This window comes from Physeter macrocephalus, chromosome 10 (genome assembly GCF_002837175.3).
Source record: "Physeter macrocephalus isolate SW-GA chromosome 10, ASM283717v5, whole genome shotgun sequence".
Classification (NCBI taxonomy): Eukaryota; Metazoa; Chordata; class Mammalia; order Artiodactyla; family Physeteridae; genus Physeter; species Physeter macrocephalus.
In genome coordinates this window covers 7759112-7777992 of record NC_041223.1, presented here as the reverse complement: position 1 = coordinate 7777992, position 18881 = coordinate 7759112, and the positions used below count along the sequence as shown (strand labels likewise).

The window sequence follows — 18881 nt, the reverse complement described above, 5'->3', positions numbered from 1 at the left end:
TTCACCATTTTAATCATTTTTGAGTGCACAGTTCAGTGACGATTAAGCTCCTTACCTTTGCATTGTACCTTAAGTACGTTTACACCACCATCCATCTCCAGCACTTTCTCGTCCTCCCAAACTGAAGCTCTGTCCCCATTAAACACGGACTCCCCCCGAGCCCTGGCCCCCAGCCTTGTCCTTTCTGCCTCCGAAGGTCTGACCACTCTAGGGGCGTCAGATCGGCATTTGTAGGAGTGTGTTTAGAACAAGGGAAGCTTTTTGAGACCGGATCAGTGATGGGCCTTTCTTCCCCACTGGCAGGCGATTTAGAAAGTGCCCCGGTGCTGAGAACTTCTGGGGCGGACAGTTGCTTCTACGAGTTTGAGTGGTACACGGCGGCGGCCTGCGTGCTGTCCAGGACCGAGGGGGACAACTGCACCGTCTTCGACTCCCAGGCAGGTGTGTCCTAGCGCCTCGCGCGGCAGGCTCGCCTGCACCTGCTTAGCTTGTTTTTGTTTGGTTCTCAACATTTTCTCTGAGTGTTTCAGACATAATCTGTGTTAGAATTATATTAATACTGTTTGACCAAAACTCTGAAAATCTGGTGTTTGAGGCTTATCTGAGATAATGAAAAACCTGTCCTATTCAAAGTCCAGGTAGGTTTGCTGATCGCAAAACCTGAGGAGCACGGGAACTAAATCATGTTTGAAAAGGCTTTTCGCATGAATTTCTGGCCAAGAAACCCAGCACCGTTGACTTTTCACGGCCGTTGTATTGTGGTCGTCCCACTTTGAGGACACTGGTTGTTTATTCACCCAGGAATTCTGGGCTCTGACTCGGGTCTTCGGTGAATGCAGCAAAAGGGGCGTGGTGATGGGGGGGCCCGTCTCTAAGGGGAAAGCGGTGGTGATGGCGGTCCTGGTAGCTCCCATCCCAGCCGTTGGGCAGGCCTGGCCGCGAGCTTCTCCTGGAGGCCGGGAGCTGAGGGGGAGCTCTTCTTCGCTGTGGGTCTCACTGACCTGGGATGGTCTTGATTCTTTTTTAGGGTTAGCTGAGGGGGAGCTCTTCTTCGCTGTGGGTCCCACTGACCTGGGATGGTCTTGATTCTTTTTTAGGGTTTTCTTTTGACTTGTCGCCTCTCACAAAGAAGAATGGTGCCTACAAAGTTGAGGGTGACGAGGCAGAGCAGGCTCGGGCCGAGCACCGAGACTCCAGAAGCAGTAGTGTTGGTCCGCCGGGCTCGGGCCCCCGCCCCCGCCCAGCGATGGGGAAACCATATGGTGTCCAGGGGGGTCGTGCTGCAGTTTTCCAGATGAGCTACCCTCCTGGCACGGCTTCCTCTTCCTGAGGCCCGTGCGGGCTGATGTGGAGGCCGCTCCACTTCCTCCAAAGGGGCAGCAGCACAAGTGCTTGAACGCACTGTCCGTGATCTCAGCGTCGATACACACAATGCGCCTTGTTTTTCAGGGTCAGGGTCTATATAGAGCCACACATTTTTATGTTCCTCAAAGTGTAGTATTTTGTGAAGACTCTTTGATGTTTCACAGTTGTGTTTATAATTCTTAGGGGCTTCCTTGTTGCTAATGGCTCGGTTTTACTATTTTTAAGCATTTTCCCTATTGTTGGGTTAATAGCATGTTTCCAGTGTTGGTGATTGTGCTGTGACATATCCTCTCTACCTCTTGTTGGAAAATTTCCTTTGGATAAATTCCCAGCTGTGGGATAAGTTCAAGGACCAGGACAGTTTTTTGTTTTGTTTTGTTTTTTAAATTTTTTAAAATGGTAAAAGATACATAATCTAAGATTTGTGATTTTAAAGGAATTGTGATACATGAAGCGTGCAGTTCACCATTTTAATCATTTTTGAGTGCACAGTTCAGTGACGATTAAGCTCCTTACCTTTGCATTGTACCTTAAGTACGTTTACACCACCATCCATCTCCAGCACTTTCTCGTCCTCCCAAACTGAAGCTCTGTCCCCATTAAACACGGACTCCCCCCGAGCCCTGGCCCCCAGCCTTGTCCTTTCTGCCTCCGAAGGTCTGACCACTCTAGGGGCGTCAGATCGGCATTTGTAGGAGTGTGTTTAGAACAAGGGAAGCTTTTTGAGACCGGATCAGTGATGGGCCTTTCTTCCCCACTGGCAGGCGATTTAGAAAGTGCCCCGGTGCTGAGAACTTCTGGGGCGGACAGTTGCTTCTACGAGTTTGAGTGGTACACGGCGGCGGCCTGCGTGCTGTCCAGGACCGAGGGGGACAACTGCACCGTCTTCGACTCCCAGGCAGGTGTGTCCTAGCGCCTCGCGCGGCAGGCTCGCCTGCACCTGCTTAGCTTGTTTTTGTTTGGTTCTCAACATTTTCTCTGAGTGTTTCAGACATAATCTGTGTTAGAATTATATTAATACTGTTTGACCCAAAACTCTGAAAATCTGGTGTTTGAGGCTTATCTGAGATAATGAAAAACCTGTCCTATTCAAAGTCCAGGTAGGTTTGCTGATCGCAAAACCTGAGGAGCACGGGAACTAAATCATGTTTGAAAAGGCTTTTCGCATGAATTTCTGGCCAAGAAACCCAGCACCGTTGACTTTTCACGGCCGTTGTATTGTGGTCGTCCCACTTTGAGGACACTGGTTGTTTATTCACCCAGGAATTCTGGGCTCTGACTCGGGTCTTCGGTGAATGCAGCAAAAGGGGCGTGGTGATGGGGGGGCCCGTCTCTAAGGGGAAAGCGGTGGTGATGGCGGTCCTGGTAGCTCCCATCCCAGCCGTTGGGCAGGCCTGGCCGCGAGCTTCTCCTGGAGGCCGGGAGCTGAGGGGGAGCTCTTCTTCGCTGTGGGTCTCACTGACCTGGGATGGTCTTGATTCTTTTTTAGGGTTTTCTTTTGACTTGTCGCCTCTCACGAAGAAGAATGGTGCCTACAAAGTTGAGACGGAGAAGTACGAGTTTTACATCAATGTGTGTGGTGCGGTGTCCGTGGGCTCCTGCCAGCTGGACTCGGGAGCCTGTCAGGTGTCCAAAAGGCAAGTGACTGTTTCCAGTTCCCGGTCTTTCGTTAGGTATCTTGTGCTCACAGGTGTTTTATTCTGGAGTAGGTGTGTTGTCTGCTGACATCTTTGCTTTATGACGAGTGTGTAAACTCTGGGAAGACCTGGACTGAAAAGCAGAGGACGCTGCTGGGAGTTTTCATTTCCCAGAGAAGGAGCAGGACAGGAAGTGGTTCGTGCAGCGCCTCACTTCTGTGCAGTCGGCACTTCTCAGTTGTTCGATGGATTACGTACGCGCTTCTCCTTTCAGTGTCGTGTTAGTCCGGGAGTTGTGCCTTAAACCAGCCGCGCCGAGCGTGGATTTGGGTCTGGCGTGGGGTTGGGGTTGCCCTCGCACCGCCGCGGCGCCGAGATCCTCACCGCGGGCCCAGCACTGCCACCTCCTGTGCTGTCCCCGGCGCTTCCTTCAGCATTGCAGCATCACAGAGCTTCTGGTCTTGGTATCTTTTCTGAGAGACGTTTGTTTATTTGTTTTAGTGATGGGAAGTCTTGGAACTTGGGACGCAGTAATGCTAAGCTTTCATACTATGACGGGATGATCCAGCTGAACTACAAAGATGGCACGCCCTATAATAATGAAAGGCACACGCCAAGAGCCACGCTGCTCACCTTTCTCTGTGATCGAGACGCTGGAGTGGGTCTCCCTGAATATCAGGTAGGAATTGTGCTGTGTGTGTGCCCGTGTGTGTGTCTGCGGAGCGACGGGGGCAAGGAGGCTGAGAACGTCCGTCTTGTGAAGGCAGGGGAAGAGAAAAAAGTGGTCAAGACAGGGCTTGTGACTTTTCTGGAGCGACACAGGATTCTGTTGTAGGTGACGTAGGAGCTGGGATGGTCCCTGGGGATAAACCATCAAGTCTGGCTCCCCAGGACTTATACAGGAGCCTGTCGTGGGACCTTTATTTAGAAGGAGAGCTATTATGAGTCTGGTTTCCGGGGCAAATCATCATCTCCTATGATTTTAATTAATCCTTTTAGATTTGCCAGAGGACACGGGCAGTATTCCTTTTCTGAGCTGTTGCTTCAGTGGGCTGTACACCTTAGTCACAGCCCATGACGCTGTTGGTTTTGGGTACAAAACACACAAAAGCATCAAAACCATCCCTTGTTCCCATTTAACAGAGGATAGATTTCCATCTTAATTTATTGCTGGGCAATCTTCCTTTTAATAAAATGAGAGGGGATGGGCAGAGTAAATGAACTTTCCTGTGGTTTTTATTTAGAAAAAAATGCCCCGTCGTTTTAGAAATGCTGGCTGTATGTAATGATTCCTCTTTCCTGCCACCCCTCCCATGTCTGTCCTTGTCCTGAGATTAGGAAGAAGATAACTCTACCTACAACTTCCGGTGGTACAGCAGTTACGCCTGCCCGGAGGAGCCCCTGGAGTGTGCGGTGACCGACCCCTCCTCGGCGGAGCAGTACGACCTCTCCAGGTGAGGCACGTCGGCCTGACCGAGGTCGACTAGACCCTGCGGTGAGCACGCGACTCAGCCGATGATAGGGAATCCGGTTAGTTCTAGGTGCAGGACCGAGGTGGGGGGCTTTAAGCAGAATGAATTCTGCTAATGGTCCTGTAGCCTGTGCGAGATCAACCAGTCTTCGCCCAGCAAAGCCTCAGTCTTCACCGCATCATTTAAAGCAATGCCTGCCGGTGCAGAAGTGCGGGGCCGGTTCCAGCTGTGCCGGGGGCTGCATTTAGTGAGGTCGGGAACACAGGAGTGCCGGCTTTGGTAGTTTGGTGGGCGGGGCACGTTTCCTTCCGTATTTCTCTAACTGCTTAGAAATGAATCGTAGGACCGAAATCGTGTCAGCTTGAAAAGCATGCAATTCCCTTTGAAATTTCAGTCTAGCAAAATCCGAGGGCGGTCATGGAGGAAACTGGTATGCCCTGGACAATGCCGGGGCACACAGCACGTGGAGGAAGTACTACATAAATGTGTGTCGACCTCTGAACCCAGTGCCGGGCTGCGATCGGTACGCGTCCGCTTGCCAGATGAAGTACCAAAACGACCAGGTGAGTCTGCCGTCCCCTCCTGAGCCCAGGACTGGGTGGTGGAGGGGGCTGTTTCGGGACTCTCAGGTCTAAGCAGGCCTGGCTGCTGGCGAGAAGCCCTCTGAGTGGGAGAGGGGCCTCGCCGTGAATTCCCCTGCCCCCCACAGATGTGATCGTATTCGAGTCATTGTTCAGATTTAAAAGTTAAAAAAGCCTGGGCGTCGGGGACCACCTGTGCTCACAGCACTGGGCGGAGGAAGTGTCTCTGGGTGAGCAGCAGACATCTGTAAAGAATAGTTTTTGCTTCCAGAAGCTCTTACTTCTGGACTAATTAGGGGGCCACCTGCTGGGTAGAGTTTCTGTGGATGAACTAGATCCAAGTGTTAGCTCTCGCCAGGGTGCAAGCTGCACTTTGTCATCCGAGGGCATGCAGTTACTGCCGGAGCTTTGGTATTTCTCTCTGGGCTCCGTGTACACGGTGCATCTTAAAATAAAGATGTATGTGTGCTTCTTTAAAAATAGCATGTCGGGAATGTACTTTCCTGGCTTCTGTTACACGGCAGCTTGGAGGTGTTTTAAAGGAAGCTGGCGAGCGCTCTCTGGCGGTTCAGGGTGAGCGCCCCGTGGCGTGTACACGTGTACATGCGCGCGTGCTGTTTGTCGGGGCAGCGGCCTCAGAGGACCGTCAGTCCTCGTTGTTCACAGATTCTGTGCCTGCGAAGTTGTCTACTTGCTCATGTTTATTTGTAACTCCAAATCAGTACCGGGTGCTTTCACAGTCTTCCGTGGACGTGCGCAGAGCGGCCTGACGTGGCTCTGCGTTCTCGTCTCAGCTCTCCTACCCAGACGGCCAGAGGGTGGAGACGCGAGGGGCGGGCAGTGTGGTGCCGGAAGCTCCTGGCTCCTGGCCAGGCGGGTGGGGTTGGAGTCCTTCCCCTGATGCCCGTTAGTGGGGTGGCCTCGGATAAGTCACTTAGCATGTCTGAACCTCGTTTTCTCTTTTGTAAAATGAAGAAAATGGAATCTACCAGGATCTTGAGGATTCAAGATCACAGTCTGTGTGACCTAAGTGTACACGTAGGTACCTCCAATGGTCCCTTTTGGTGTGTGGGGAGAGGACTGGTTCCAGGATCTCGGCAGATACCAACATCTAAGGATGCCCAAGACCTTTATATACGGTGTCGCGGTATTTGCACATCACCTGCACACATCCTCACTCTTAAGTTCCCTCTAGGTTACTTACAACGCTTAACGCAGTGTAAATGCTATGTTAATAGATGCTGGTGGCAAACTTAAGTTTTGCTTTTTCTGGAATTTCTTTCCCCTGAATATTTTCGATCTGAAGTTGGTTGAACCTGCAGAGGTAGAACCTGTGGGTATGGAGGGCTGACTGTGTTTCCCCTCTGTCTACAAACAGTGGTTCTGTGTTCACTAATTCAGCATTTGTGGCGAGTTTATAGAACACAACTACTGTGAATAATGAGAGTCCACTGTGTTAGTAATGAGGAAATCAGTTGTTTTCAGAGGGAAACATAACAGACACGCTTGTTTGCAGGGTTCGTTTTCTGAAACCGTCTCCATCAGCAACTTGGGGGTGGCGAAGACGGGCCCCATGGTGGAGGACAGTGGCAGCCTCCTCCTGGAGTATGTGAATGGCTCAGCCTGTACCACCAGCGATGGGAGACGGACCACCTACACCACCAGGATCCACCTCGTCTGTTCCAGGGGCAGCCTGGTAAGGAAGGCGCTGCTCGTCACCTATGACCTTGGTTGCTTTGGGTTCCTCTGTGTCTCTTCACAGGGACAAAGGTTGATCTTAATTCTCCTTCAGGTCAGCATGTGATACAAACTCAAGGAGGCAAGGAGCACGGTAATGGTGCTTTCGTGGCTGTCCTTTCTCAACTTGAAGCCTGATCTCTTACTGCTGGTTTGTGATGTACACTGTATGGTCTTCTGTAGACTTGAGTTCTTTCTCTGAGTGGTACAGATGCCACCCTGCCTGTTAGTTCCTGTGAGGTGGTGATCTGAGGATCACGGCTGCAGAATAGGTCTTAGAGACGGTTCGGTCCAAACAGCAGACTTCATAGATGAGGAGACTGAGGCTGGGTGCAGCTCAGGCCAATGGGTGAACACAGAGGGAGGTGTGGGTAATATGTCAGAAAAGCAGGAATGAAAAAATCAAGGCTGGGAAATGGAGAAAGTGATGGAGATTGCATTTGGGCCCGAGTTCCTCGGCCAGGGCAGAACAGAAAACTCCAGATAAAAATGCTCCGGGGTCATTGGGAGTAGTCCCCATTGGTTTTTAAAAAACAATGTGGTGAAAGACGTATAACATAAGATTTATACCATTTTAGCCATTTTCAGATGTACAGTTCAGCGGCATTAAGTACATTTACAGCGCTGGGCACGCATCACCGGTGTCCATTTCCAGAACTTTGTTATTCTAAACTTATTTTTTATTTTTATTTATTTTTTTAACCTGGAGCTTTACATTTATACCTGGGTGACGTGTTTTTTTGAATAATTGCCAAACTCTTAGATGAACACTGAGTGGGAATAATAAAGAGCTCATGTTTATTATCAAACAGATTATTTCCAAGGGCTGGTTACACTTTTTAAGGGTCTGCTACAGCGTCCTCTCACTTCGTAGACAAGAACCCTGCCCGGTGTGTCCACTCCTCTCCGCAGGCAGGGGGCCTCGGTCACTTACATACTAGGCGTCCTGCAGACGCCAAGTTTTCTCCGTCCTTTGCCAGCACACGAGTTTTTCCCAAGAGATAATGTCTTTAGAGCTTAAGGTCACTCTGATAAGGGAAGGAAAATGTTAGCTGGCTGAGCACAGCCTGAGTTGTGCAAGGAAAGTGTCGCATAACTGAGCTGTAAACACAGGCTCTGATAAGCCGGAGTCGGCTTCCCAGGAAGGAATGCTGGCTGCCCAGCCCGGCCCTCGCCTCCTGCTGGGCATGTCCGGTGTCCCCTCCCTGGGCCTCATCCCACTTTGCTTCCCCTCTCTGGTGTCTCGTTGCCACGGAGATGTTGGACAGTTCCAGGAAGTTCTCTCGGACCCTTACTCTTTCAGCTTTCCTGTGACATCCTATTTGGAGACAGTGTTTTTCAGTTTTCAGAGCGATGGCACGTCGTTACTGTATCCCTCAGCGGTGCTGCGGGGGGTGGCGCCTTTCATGGGCCCAGGAAACCCTGAGTGAGGGTCACGTCCCGGGGAGTTCCGCAGTCCCGGCACTTTGCACAGCTGCGGGGTGAGGCAGAGGGATAGGTGTGTGTTTAGTTTAGCGTTGGTGACGCTGCGGCTGAGAGGGTGGGGACTTCCGAGCAGAGGGCGCTTGCTGGGTGAGGCGTGCGGGACAGCCGAGCATCTCCTTCACCCGTGCGTCTGGGCGGGCGTCTCACCTCCCTTGTGCCTCCGTTTGCTCATCTGTACACCGAGGGCGGGTAGAGGTGGTCCTGAGGCTCAGTTGAGGAGTGCTCATCACACTTGTTACTGAAAACACGCCCAGGAAAGTGCCCAGATGGTCAGCGACCCTCAGCGGGATGAGCGTACCCGTGTAACTAGGCCCACAGCTGCAGATAGAGCCCGGGAGCCGCCCTGTGCCCCGTCCCGGCCCCTCACCCCACAGGTCAGTCTCGCCTGTGTCTGCGCTCGCGTGGCTGCGCTCACGTGCGCCGGGGCCTTTGGCTCTGGCTCTTGTTCTGCATCTGGGTGTAGAGCGGTTTTCAAAAGCGTGGACTGGACTCAGACCTAGGTTTGGATCCCAGTTCTACCACTGAGTCCTGGCGTGACCTCAGGTGAATTTCCCAGCATCCGGGCGTGAGAGAGAACAAGAACATCTCCTTAGTAGGAATGCTGAGGACGTCAAGTTATAATTAGATAAGGCAGGCGAAGCACCTCGCCTAGCAGAGTCCCATGACAATCCATAGATTTTAGCTCTTTTTATTTATCAGGCAAGTATTCTTTTGGTTAGAGCAAGTTCCACGTTCTCCTATTGACTTTTATCCCCGATTTGTCCTTTCAGAACACCCATCCCATATTTTCTCTCAGCTGGGAGTGTGTGGTCAGCTTCCTGTGGAACACGGAGGCTGCCTGTCCTGTCCAAGTAACGACAGACACAGACCAGGTACGGGTGCGGCCCCGGGCCTCTGGCCGTTCCCACCCGGCTGTCCCGGCTCTGCACCCCTCCCCTTGTGCTTCTTAATCCCTCACGGCGTCTGCGTCTCCTCCGCCTCGACAGCAGGCATCTGGAAGTCGTCCCGCGTGCCTCTCCCTCGGCCCCGGCTCCCGGTCCTGGGATGAGAACCAGGACCTTCGGTTTTCCTCTGGGTTTCCTTCCTTTCTCTCCACATCACCGTCCCTTCAGCCTGGCAGTGGCTCTGGGCTCTCCGTCACCGCAGAGATGGGTGCTTAAATAGCACGACCGTGCCTCAAACGTGCCCCATCGTCTGTCGGACGCGGCCCGTGTGGTTTAACGTGGTGTTTAAGGTTTTCATGCTCTGCTGCCAGCCGCATCCCTGCTTCAGCCCCGCGCCCGCTGCAGCGCCGGCCTCCTGCCGCTCCTCGGCCTTGGCACGCGCTCCTGCCCTCGGGTGAAGCCCTGCCTGCAGAACGTGGCAGCCAGATGCTCTGAGATGTGTTCTCTGCCCTCCCAGGGGTGCACCTTGTGTTCACAGCACGGGGTGTTTTTCTTTCTGATGGGCCGGATTTCCCTCCCTCCCTCCCTTTGCAGGGCTCCGGCAGGCAGCAGAGCCCAGGCTCGCCCAGATGAATACTCCCGGCACAGGGTCCCGGGCTAGTGGGACCAGGGAGGGCGGGAGTCGGGGCCCGCCGCCCTGGCCCACCGGCAGTGCTTTCTGAGGCTGTGGCCACTGCTCCATTCTCTTCATATGGCGGCTGGGGTAGAAAAAAGATACGAGGCGGTGGGGGAGGAGGGGAGCTTGTTATCCCTCCTAGACGAGGGGAGGAGACGGGTAATTATTTGTGAGTCTTTTACGGTTCCTCACTTTTCTTGGGGGGTCAGCAGTGGTCTTGTTCAGGTAAACGAAGCAGCCTTAGGAGCTCAGATGAGGTCAGCATCTCCGAGCTGGTGTCCCACTTGGAGTGCTTCAGATGCTGTATTGGAAGGGGCCATGAGCTCTCCCGGGGCTGCTACTCGGACGGGCTGTAGCGTCAGTGCAGTCCACACCGGGCAGGCTTTGGAGCTGCTCTGTCTTTGCCATGTTCTCATGGACCAGGTTTGAATGTGCCTCTTTGCCTCTTTTGTTCCTGCAGGCCTGCTCCATCAGGGACCCCAACAGCGGGTATGTGTTTGATCTGAACCCACTGAACAGTTCCCAAGGATATGTGGTCTCGGGCATCGGGAAGACTTTTGTGGTAAGGCTTGTGTGATGATTTCCAATTTGCCTTGGAAGGACGGGAGGATGCGTGAAAGTCACCTGCGGCTGGTTGCAGGGGAGGCAGGTGCCCTCGGGAATTGCCCAGGGCCCTGTGATGGCAGCTTTTACCCAGGAGATGAGAAAATCCAGATTGAAGGGAAAATGAGGTGAAACCGTCACCCCATCCTGTTATGGTGCAGATGTGAGGGTATCATTCTTTAGAAAAGAGGCTCTTCCTAACCCGTGGCCACGCGTCTGGACTGGTGGTCCCAGGCCAGCAGCGTGGGCATCGCCTGGGAGCTTGCGGGAGGTGCAGCGTCTTGTGGGTGGGGCCCAGCAGCCTGGGTTTTTTGTTTGTTTGTTTACAATTTATTTATTTACTTATTTATTTTTGGCTGCGTTGGGTCTCCGTTGCTGCGCGCGGGCTTTCTCTAGTTGTTACTCTTCGCTGCGGTGCGCGGGCTTCTCATCGCGGTGGCTTCTCTTGCTGCAGAGCACGGGCTCTAGAGCGCAGGCTCAGTAGTTGTGGCGCACGGGCTTAGTTGCTCCGTGCCATGTGGGATCTCCCCGGGCCAGGGCTCGAACCCGTGTCCCCTGCATTGGCAGGCAGATTCTTAACCACTCTGCCAACAGGGAAGCCCTGGCAGTCTGTTTTGACAAGGCCCCACGTGGCTCTGATGCCACTGGTCAAGTGGAAATTATATTCCCCTATAAGAGGGAGAGGACCGATGGCAGTGCTCTGGGATCTTCTGACAGCACTTCCTTCGTGGGCGGCCCTGACAGGGCTTCTGGAGTGGTGAGGAGGAAAATCTCCACTTAATGCTGTCCTGTTATAAACTAAGCGCTGCTAGACAGGGAGAAAGCTTTTTAAAAATCTTTATTTAGGTTTAACGTCTTCTAGCAAAATCCACAGTGGAAGAAGAGAATACCCTTTGAAAGCAGGAAGTTGGGGTGAGAATGTCATAGCACTTAGATACAAAGGGGACTTTGCAGGCACAGCGCATGCGGGAGGGCCTGCGGATTGTTCCAGAGCCAGAAGGCACCTGACGGGGCTCGTCACTCAGCACAGTGGCCTGCAGCCCTCCCTCTCCCCACCCCCTCTCAGAAGTTACTGCTCTGGAGTTTGGCTTGTAGCAGGTTCTCATAGGTGACAGTGTATTTGGCTGTCTGTGTGAGCGTGAGCCCCACAGAGGACATGCCAGAGGAGGTGAACCCAGGGAGAACGTGCCAGCAAAGAGCAACTCTGTAGGGGACATACTGGAAGAGGTGGCCCCGCAGAGAACATGCTCGAAGCAGGCCAGAAAGGCCGTGCCCGTTGCAGCAGCAGGGACGGGAGGCGGCAGGTGCAGTCGCGGACAGCAGGGACAGACTGTGGGGGATGCAGGTGCGAGTGGGGTGATTGGTGGGCGTCTAGGCTCCTGGGAGCCAGGGCGCAGCCCTTGTGCCGCCCGCCAGCCGGCTGCTCGGCCCTGTCCCTTATCACCCGGCCCTGCCGGGCTCAGCGGCCCCTACGTACTACATACTTCTGTGACCACGCAGCCCACGTGGCTGCAGGGCACCTGCCTGGGTGTAGTCTTAAGTGGCCATTTCTGAAGTAGTAAACTTTGGTCTGAAGGAAAAATACTTTGTACACGTAGTTCTTAACTTTTTATACATTGTCCACGGACACATACCAGTTGTAGAGAAGTCTTTCCTTTCCATGTCTCGTACCGAAGAGCATATCCTGCTTCATTATATCAACTACTGGATTTAAATCGAATGGTATCGACAGCTTGAAGAAATGCAGGGGTATCCCCTTATATTTACTTTTAAATAATGTGACTTCAACCATATATGCTTTTCCTCATATAATCAAAAATACTGTAAAGTTCTGGCTACTTATAGTCTCTCTCTTATACATGCTGCATTGTTTTATGCAACGTGTCTCATGCATTTAGAGATACGGGGCTGTATAAATAAAGCCTTACAGGCGATTTATGGGCATTGCCGTTTGGACTTTGATTTTTGCTTTATGTACTGGCTTCAGGGTTTAATTGCCAGGCGTGGAAAGTTGGCCATTTGCCTAAAATAAGGAACAAATTATGCAGTTGTTTGGGTAACGAGCAGACAGCCCTGTTTGGCTGGGCAGGGTTTGAGTTGCTCGGGGTTATGTTCGCGGTGAGTCACGTGGCCTGAGCTGGTGTGTGGTTCTCGCTGTCTGGCCTGCAGTTTAACGTGTGCGGCGCGATGCCCGTCTGTGGCACCTTGGATGGAAAGCCAGCTTCCGGCTGTGAGGCAGAGACCCAGACGGAAGAGCTGAAGAATCTGAAGCCAGGAAAGCTGGTGGGACTGGAGAAGAGCCTCCAGCTGTCCACCGAGGGCTTTATAACTCTGACCTACACGGGGCTTCCTTCCCACCCCAGAGGTGAGCTCACATCCCTGTGTTTGCAGCTAACCGGTGTCCTGGGGGTTCTGTGACCGGAAACCTTTCAAGTGTGACGGGAGTGCCTGTAGACTCCGAGTCCTGGCCACCCTCCCCGCCTCTGAGCCCCACGTGCCCAGCCTCTGGTGTGTCCTCCCAGCCGCCTGAGTGCATCCGGCGGCCGGAGGGGTCCAGGCCACTAGGTTCCGCTGCGCCCGCCCCCAGGCGTCCTCCACCAGCACCTCCAGCGGCTCCTCTGATAGGAGTGTGTTCGCTCGGCCTTTTGTGCTGTGTTTTTCAGGTATTAAAGAAGTGGTGGGTGAAGATAACAGAAGTTACTTTGTTTTTTCCTAAATTTCTTTCTTTCCGCCTAAATTTCTTTCTTTCCGCCAGTTCCTCTACTCAGTCTTTATTGTATCTTTAAATACAGTTTTGGCATCTCCAGTGGGTTCACATTTCTGCTCCTTGCTGCAGCTGTGACTGCAAACTGAAAGTTGCCGTTTTTGGTGTCATAAGGTGCAAGGCCGAGTCTGAGGGCCTCGGGAGGACAGCGGTGGTGGAGTCACAGCTACCGCCGTGAAGGCTCGCCGCGTGTGCCGGTCCCGTGTGGGGTGCTGTGTGCGCTTAGTGGGTTGCTTCTCGGCCAACCCCGTGCATCTCACTTGCGCTCACACCCTCTGCTTAGCCACCTTCTTGCTTCACTGGTGACGAAGGCCCCGGAAGGCCCTGTGCCCTGGACAGAGCCACTGGCTCAGCGCTGGGCAGAGCCAGGGCTGGCAGCCAGGTCTCATCCTGGCTCTGCCGACTAACACGTTTCTATTTTGCGTTGAGGGTCGGAGGCCCACAGAGGTGCAGTCACACACGCAGCCAGTGAGCAGCAAAGCTGAGGTTGGAACCCACGCCCTCTGACTTCTCAACCTGTGCTCTTCGCACCACACCGGATGGACTCGGGAGGGGGCGGTCGTGTGACGTGCGGGGCGGAAAATATGAGGGACGTCTGAGTCGATGTCAGAGGAACTTAGTATCCAGAAGGGAGTGGGAATGGCTCTGCCCTCCCGCACCCGTGACAGTCTGCGGTCATCGGCCCCTTTTGTGCGTCACGCTCAAGCTGACAGATCCGCTAACACGCTGGGAAGAGAACTCTCAGGGCGTCGAAGGAATGAGTTCAGGATTCCTGCGAAGGGGATTTAAGAATTGGGGTCTTCTTAACTTCAGGGGCAGAAAACACGGGGCCTGGGGGCTGCTCTCAGATCCTGGAAGGGTTGTCCTAGAAAGGGAAATGATCTTGTTCTGTATCATTTGTTGGGGAGGGTTTGGACCACAGACTGAGATAATTTTAGTTGGTTAGAGGAGAACCTAGTAGAGCCGGGGGAGTGGTAATCCTTTGCTTTACAGGTGGAAAGTTCTTCAGCTCTTGGTCAAAACAGTCAGGTGCTCACTCACTTCAGTATCCAAAAAGCAGCGTGCTTCATTCTTGTTTATAATTCTTCTGCTCTCCAGTTCCAGAGTGCTGTTTAAGAATGAAATAGATTAGGCATTTATATATAATTTTTTTTTGCCCTGATCGTGTGGCTGACAGCCGCTGACATTTACTCTGCTGGGTTTGAATCCAGGCGCCGGCAACCCCAGGGGTGCAGCACGTGTGTAACCAGCCCTTAGCGCCGTGCTGCCCCAGACCTGCTCCTTGCCCTCTTTTTGCCTCAGTTTCCTCCTGTATTAGCCGGGCCCCTCTGGTCCCCTGTGAGGGTTAACGTGTCGATGACCCTGGGGTTCTTGCCCTCGTGCAGCCTCCGGTGCTCACCACCCAACCGTGGTCCCCTCCCTGCGGGACCCTCCGCGTTGGCCGTCCTGCTTTGCGTCCTCCCCACCCCACCCCGGTGGCCTGTGTTCAGCTGGGCAGTCGGAGTGATGTTTGAAGTGTTGGGCGACATCTCTCCCAGCTCAGGCCCCCCAGGGCTCCACGTGCGCCCAGAGTAGCAGCCAGCCCTGTCCAGTGGCCGAGGGACACTGGCCGCCCCTCCGACGGGGTCACCCGCCACTGTGCTCGCTCACTGCCGCTGATCCCCTGCTTCTGGCACTGTGGGGGCCCACTCTCACCGCCCCCCCCGCCCCCCCCGCCGAGCCTTCGTCCTTGCTGTTCACTCTGTCCGCAGTGCTCTCCCCTCTGACAGCCAGGCAGTTCATTTCTTCACTTCTTCGGGGTGGGCTCAGGTGGCACCTTCTCAGGGAGCCCGGCCACTGCGTTGGAAACCGCCATGCCTCTTCCCCACCACCTTTGGGGTTTCTTAGGCCCCGTCCCTGCTGTGTTTTCCGTTTCCAGCTGGTCTGTGAGGGGTTGCCTTTAGTTTGCTTACTCCTTGGGCGCTGGAGCAGGGTGTCAGCTCAGTAGGGCGGGTTTTCTTGTTCCTTTCACTCCTGTGTGTAGTAGGAGCTTAGTAAATATTGTCAAGTAAACCCATAAAGGAGAGTGACGTTTTTCTAATGTTTGGATGGATAAACGGATATAGCATTTGCACACTTCCTGGAATAGAAGAATGCCAAGACACCAGGTTCACGGTGTAAACCGTCTTTACGGGGTCGCTGTCACAGTGAACATGGCCACTTTGTAGTTCAGATCGGGTCCCTGAACCAGACCTGGCGCTTCGCCGTGATTGTCTTAGAGGATGGCTTGGAGGCTCGTTCCCGGGCACGCTGTCCTGGTGCCACACGCGTGTACGACTGCACTGTGATCGCTGTGGTTTCCTACAGTCCGGTCTTCTTGTTCCCAGGGAGGGCTGATGCTTTCGTCATCCGCTTCATCTGCAATGACGACGTTTACCCAGGGACCCCCAGATTCCTGCATCAAGACATTGACTCTGGCCTGGGGATCCGGGACACTTTCTTTGAGTTTGAAACTGCATTGGCCTGTGTACCTTCTCCGGTGGACTGCCAAGTCACGGGTGAGGCCGGGGACCAGGACTTAAGGGGCCGGTCAAAAGCGTGTGTGCTCACGTGTCAGTGTGTGTGTCTTTGCCTGCGTGTGTGTCTGTGTGTGCGCACACGCGTGTGTCTGGGTACCGTATGTTTTACTTTACAGGCAGCATGATATATGTGTTACATATTTTCTTTGAATGATACTAGAATTGTGAAGCTTCTCTTGAAGAGAATCTAGACACATAATTAATGGTTTTGAGCTATAGTTTGGGATCAGGCGTTGGTTAAGAACGGAGAAGAAAACCAGGGGAAAAAAATCAAGTACACTGTCAGAGCTTCTTACAGTGTAAGAGAAAAGAAGAACAAGAGGATAAAGCTCCGTAAGGTGTACCTGGATGCTGAGCCGGGTCTCCAGCAGCCCTCATTCTTCGTGGTGGCCCCCAGCCTCACCTCCACACCCGTGGAGATTTGTTGTCATGGGGGTTTTGAGGGTCAGGGCAGGTGTATGTTTCTGTAGGAGAAGCCTCTCGGCTTCCTGTGGATCTCCTCATTTCCCTGTTATGAATGTTTTAATTTTTAAAAAAATATTTGTTTATTTATTTATTTGGCTGTGCTGGGTCCTAGTTGTGCCAGGCGGGCTCCTTAGTTGCGGCGTGCGTGTGGGATCTAGTTCCCTGACCAGGGATCGAACCCGGGCCGCCTGCATTGGGAGCGCCAGAGTCTTAACCACTGCGCCACCAGGGAAATCCCCGTTATGAATGTTAAGTTCGTGCATCCTTGGTCTTTGGGGTTGAAAGGCGGTGTCCAAAGCTGCCGGGAAGGCAGGGATTTCCAGCGTTTTCATGTGTTTCAGACCTTGCCGGGAACGAGTATGATCTGAGCGGCCTAAGCAAAGCCAAGAAGCCTTGGACTGCGGTTGACACCTCGGCTGATGGAAAAAGGAGAACCTTCTACTTGAGCGTCTGCAATCCTCTCCCGTACATTCCTGGCTGCCATGGTGAGTTCCGAGCATTGGACTCAAGTTCGTTCTGCCTTTCCTCCCACCCCCAAGTTCATCGGCTTTCCTGGCCCTTCCAGGCAGCGCGGTGGGGTCCTGCCTAGTGTCGGAAGAGGACAGCTGGAACTTGGGCGTCGTGCAGGTCAGTCCTCAGGTTGCTGCCAACGGGTCCCTGAGCATCGTCTACGTCAACGGCGACAAGTGCGGGAGCCAGCGCTTCTCCACCAGGATAACGCTCGAGTGCGCCCACACGACGGTGCGTGTCTGTCTTGTCTCGTTCTCACGCCCCTCCGGTCTCCGGATCTTCTGTCTGATGTAGAACGTGCCTGAGTTGTCAGGGGTTTTAGGCCATCGATAGGGTTTGACTGGAATGTGCTGTTTCCCCCCAGATGTGATGTGTTTCTTAAGTGCCGTGTACTTTTCTCCTGGAGGTTAAAAGTTGGGTATTAGTTCTAGCTACCATTTGACTCATTTTTTAGTTAAATGAAAACACAGTGAGCTGTTGGTTTCCGTTGTAGGGATCCCCGACCTTTCAGCTCCTGGACGACTGTGAGTATGTGTTTGTCTGGAGAACCGTGGAAGCCTGTCCCGTCGTGCGCGTGGAAGGTAAGACCCGGCCCTGCTCACTGATGCCGGTGAATGTGTGAAGTAGGGGGTGTTCTAACAGCATCTTAGATGTGAAACCCCGTGCATGACCGTGAAACGTCCATTAGTGGACGGACAGCTTCTTATCCTTGATTTTTTTTACTCCACTCCATTGCTCACTTTGCCAGCTACGTTTTCCTCACCTACGCAGACCGATGGGCTCTCGGCATCTCACGCTTGAGAATATGAACGTGGGGTTTGGTTTTGTTTAAGTGGCTCTTCATCCTGTGACCTAAGCTTTTCGAGAAAGCTGTTTGCCAGGCAGTTTGTCTTATGTATACAGACAAAAGGAGGGAAGGTGGAAGTGATGTTTAATAACTCTTTTAAGACAGTACTTAGCTGATTAAAAGTTGCCGAACTTTTGCCTCAAGGTGTGAGTGTGGGTAATTGCCCTTCCCTTCTCGTGTTCTTGAAGGGGACAACTGTGAGGTGAGAGACCCAAGGCATGGCAACATGTATGACCTGAAGCCTCTTGGCCTGAATGACACCGTCGTGAGTGCTGGTGAATACACCTATTACTTCCGGGTCTGTGGAAAGCTGTCCTCAGGTGTCTGCTCGACCGATGACAAGTCCAAGGTCATCTCATCCTGTCAGGCAAAGCGGGGACCCCAGGGATTTCAGAAAGTGGCAGGTACCATGGTTGTTTCTTCTCTTTTTGCAAAAGAATGGAATTCCACATTTAAGATGTTATGATTATATCTTATGATTTAAGATCTAAAGATTATAACTTTCCTGAGTAGAGGAATGTCTTCTGTGTTCCTGTAAAACAGTGTGTGAGTGATGTTTTTAAAAAAAAAAAAAAAATCTTTATTGGAGTATAATTGCTTCACAATGCTGTGTTAGTTTCTCTTGTACAACAAAAGTGAATCAGCCGTATGCATACACATGTCCCCATATCCCCTCCCTCTTGAGCCTCCCTCCCACCCTCCCTGTCATGTCTCTAGCTCATCGCAAAGCTGATCTCCCTGTGCTATGGTGCTGTTTCCCACAAGCTAAATATTTTACATTCGATAGTGTAGATAGTGTATACATGTCGCTGCTACTCTTACTTCACCCCAGCTTCTCCCTCCCCCACCACCCCGTGTCCTCAAGTCATTTCTCTATGTCTACGTCTTTATTCCTGTCCTGCCACTAGGTTCATCAATACCATTTTTTTTTTAAGATTCCATATATATGTGTTAGCATATGGTATTTGTTTTTCTCTTTCTGACTTACTTCACTCTGTATGACACACTCTCGGTCCATCCACCTCACTACAAGTTACTCAATTTCGTTTCTTTTTATGGCTGAGTAATATTCCATTGTATATACATGCCACATCTTCTTTATCCATTCATCTGTCGATGGACACTTAGGTTGCTTCCATGTCCTGGCTATCGTAAATAGTGCTGCAGTGAACATTGTGGTATATGACTCTTTTTGAATTACGGTTTTCTCAAGGTATATGCCCAATAGTGGAATTGCTGGGTCATATGGTAGTTCTGTTTTTAGTTTTTTAAGGAACCTCCATACTGTTCTCCATAG

The 18881-nt window shown here is 52.5% G+C and overlaps 1 protein-coding gene across 1 annotated transcript in view; it reads left to right on the top strand.

The window, feature by feature from the left end:
- The window catches only part of IGF2R (insulin like growth factor 2 receptor), a 91459-nt gene that overhangs the window by 37010 nt on the left and 35568 nt on the right, over positions 1–18881 (top strand). The window contains exons 14-27 of the mRNA XM_055087669.1: positions 304–441; positions 2855–3002; positions 3504–3681; positions 4341–4456; positions 4869–5037; positions 6572–6751; positions 9048–9149; positions 10298–10399; positions 12610–12805; positions 15571–15741; positions 16569–16712; positions 16793–16968; positions 17231–17318; positions 17773–17988. Of these exons, the coding sequence (XP_054943644.1) occupies positions 304–441; positions 2855–3002; positions 3504–3681; positions 4341–4456; positions 4869–5037; positions 6572–6751; positions 9048–9149; positions 10298–10399; positions 12610–12805; positions 15571–15741; positions 16569–16712; positions 16793–16968; positions 17231–17318; positions 17773–17988 (2124 nt within the window). The remainder of the gene's footprint in view (positions 1–303; positions 442–2854; positions 3003–3503; positions 3682–4340; positions 4457–4868; positions 5038–6571; positions 6752–9047; positions 9150–10297; positions 10400–12609; positions 12806–15570; positions 15742–16568; positions 16713–16792; positions 16969–17230; positions 17319–17772; positions 17989–18881) is intronic.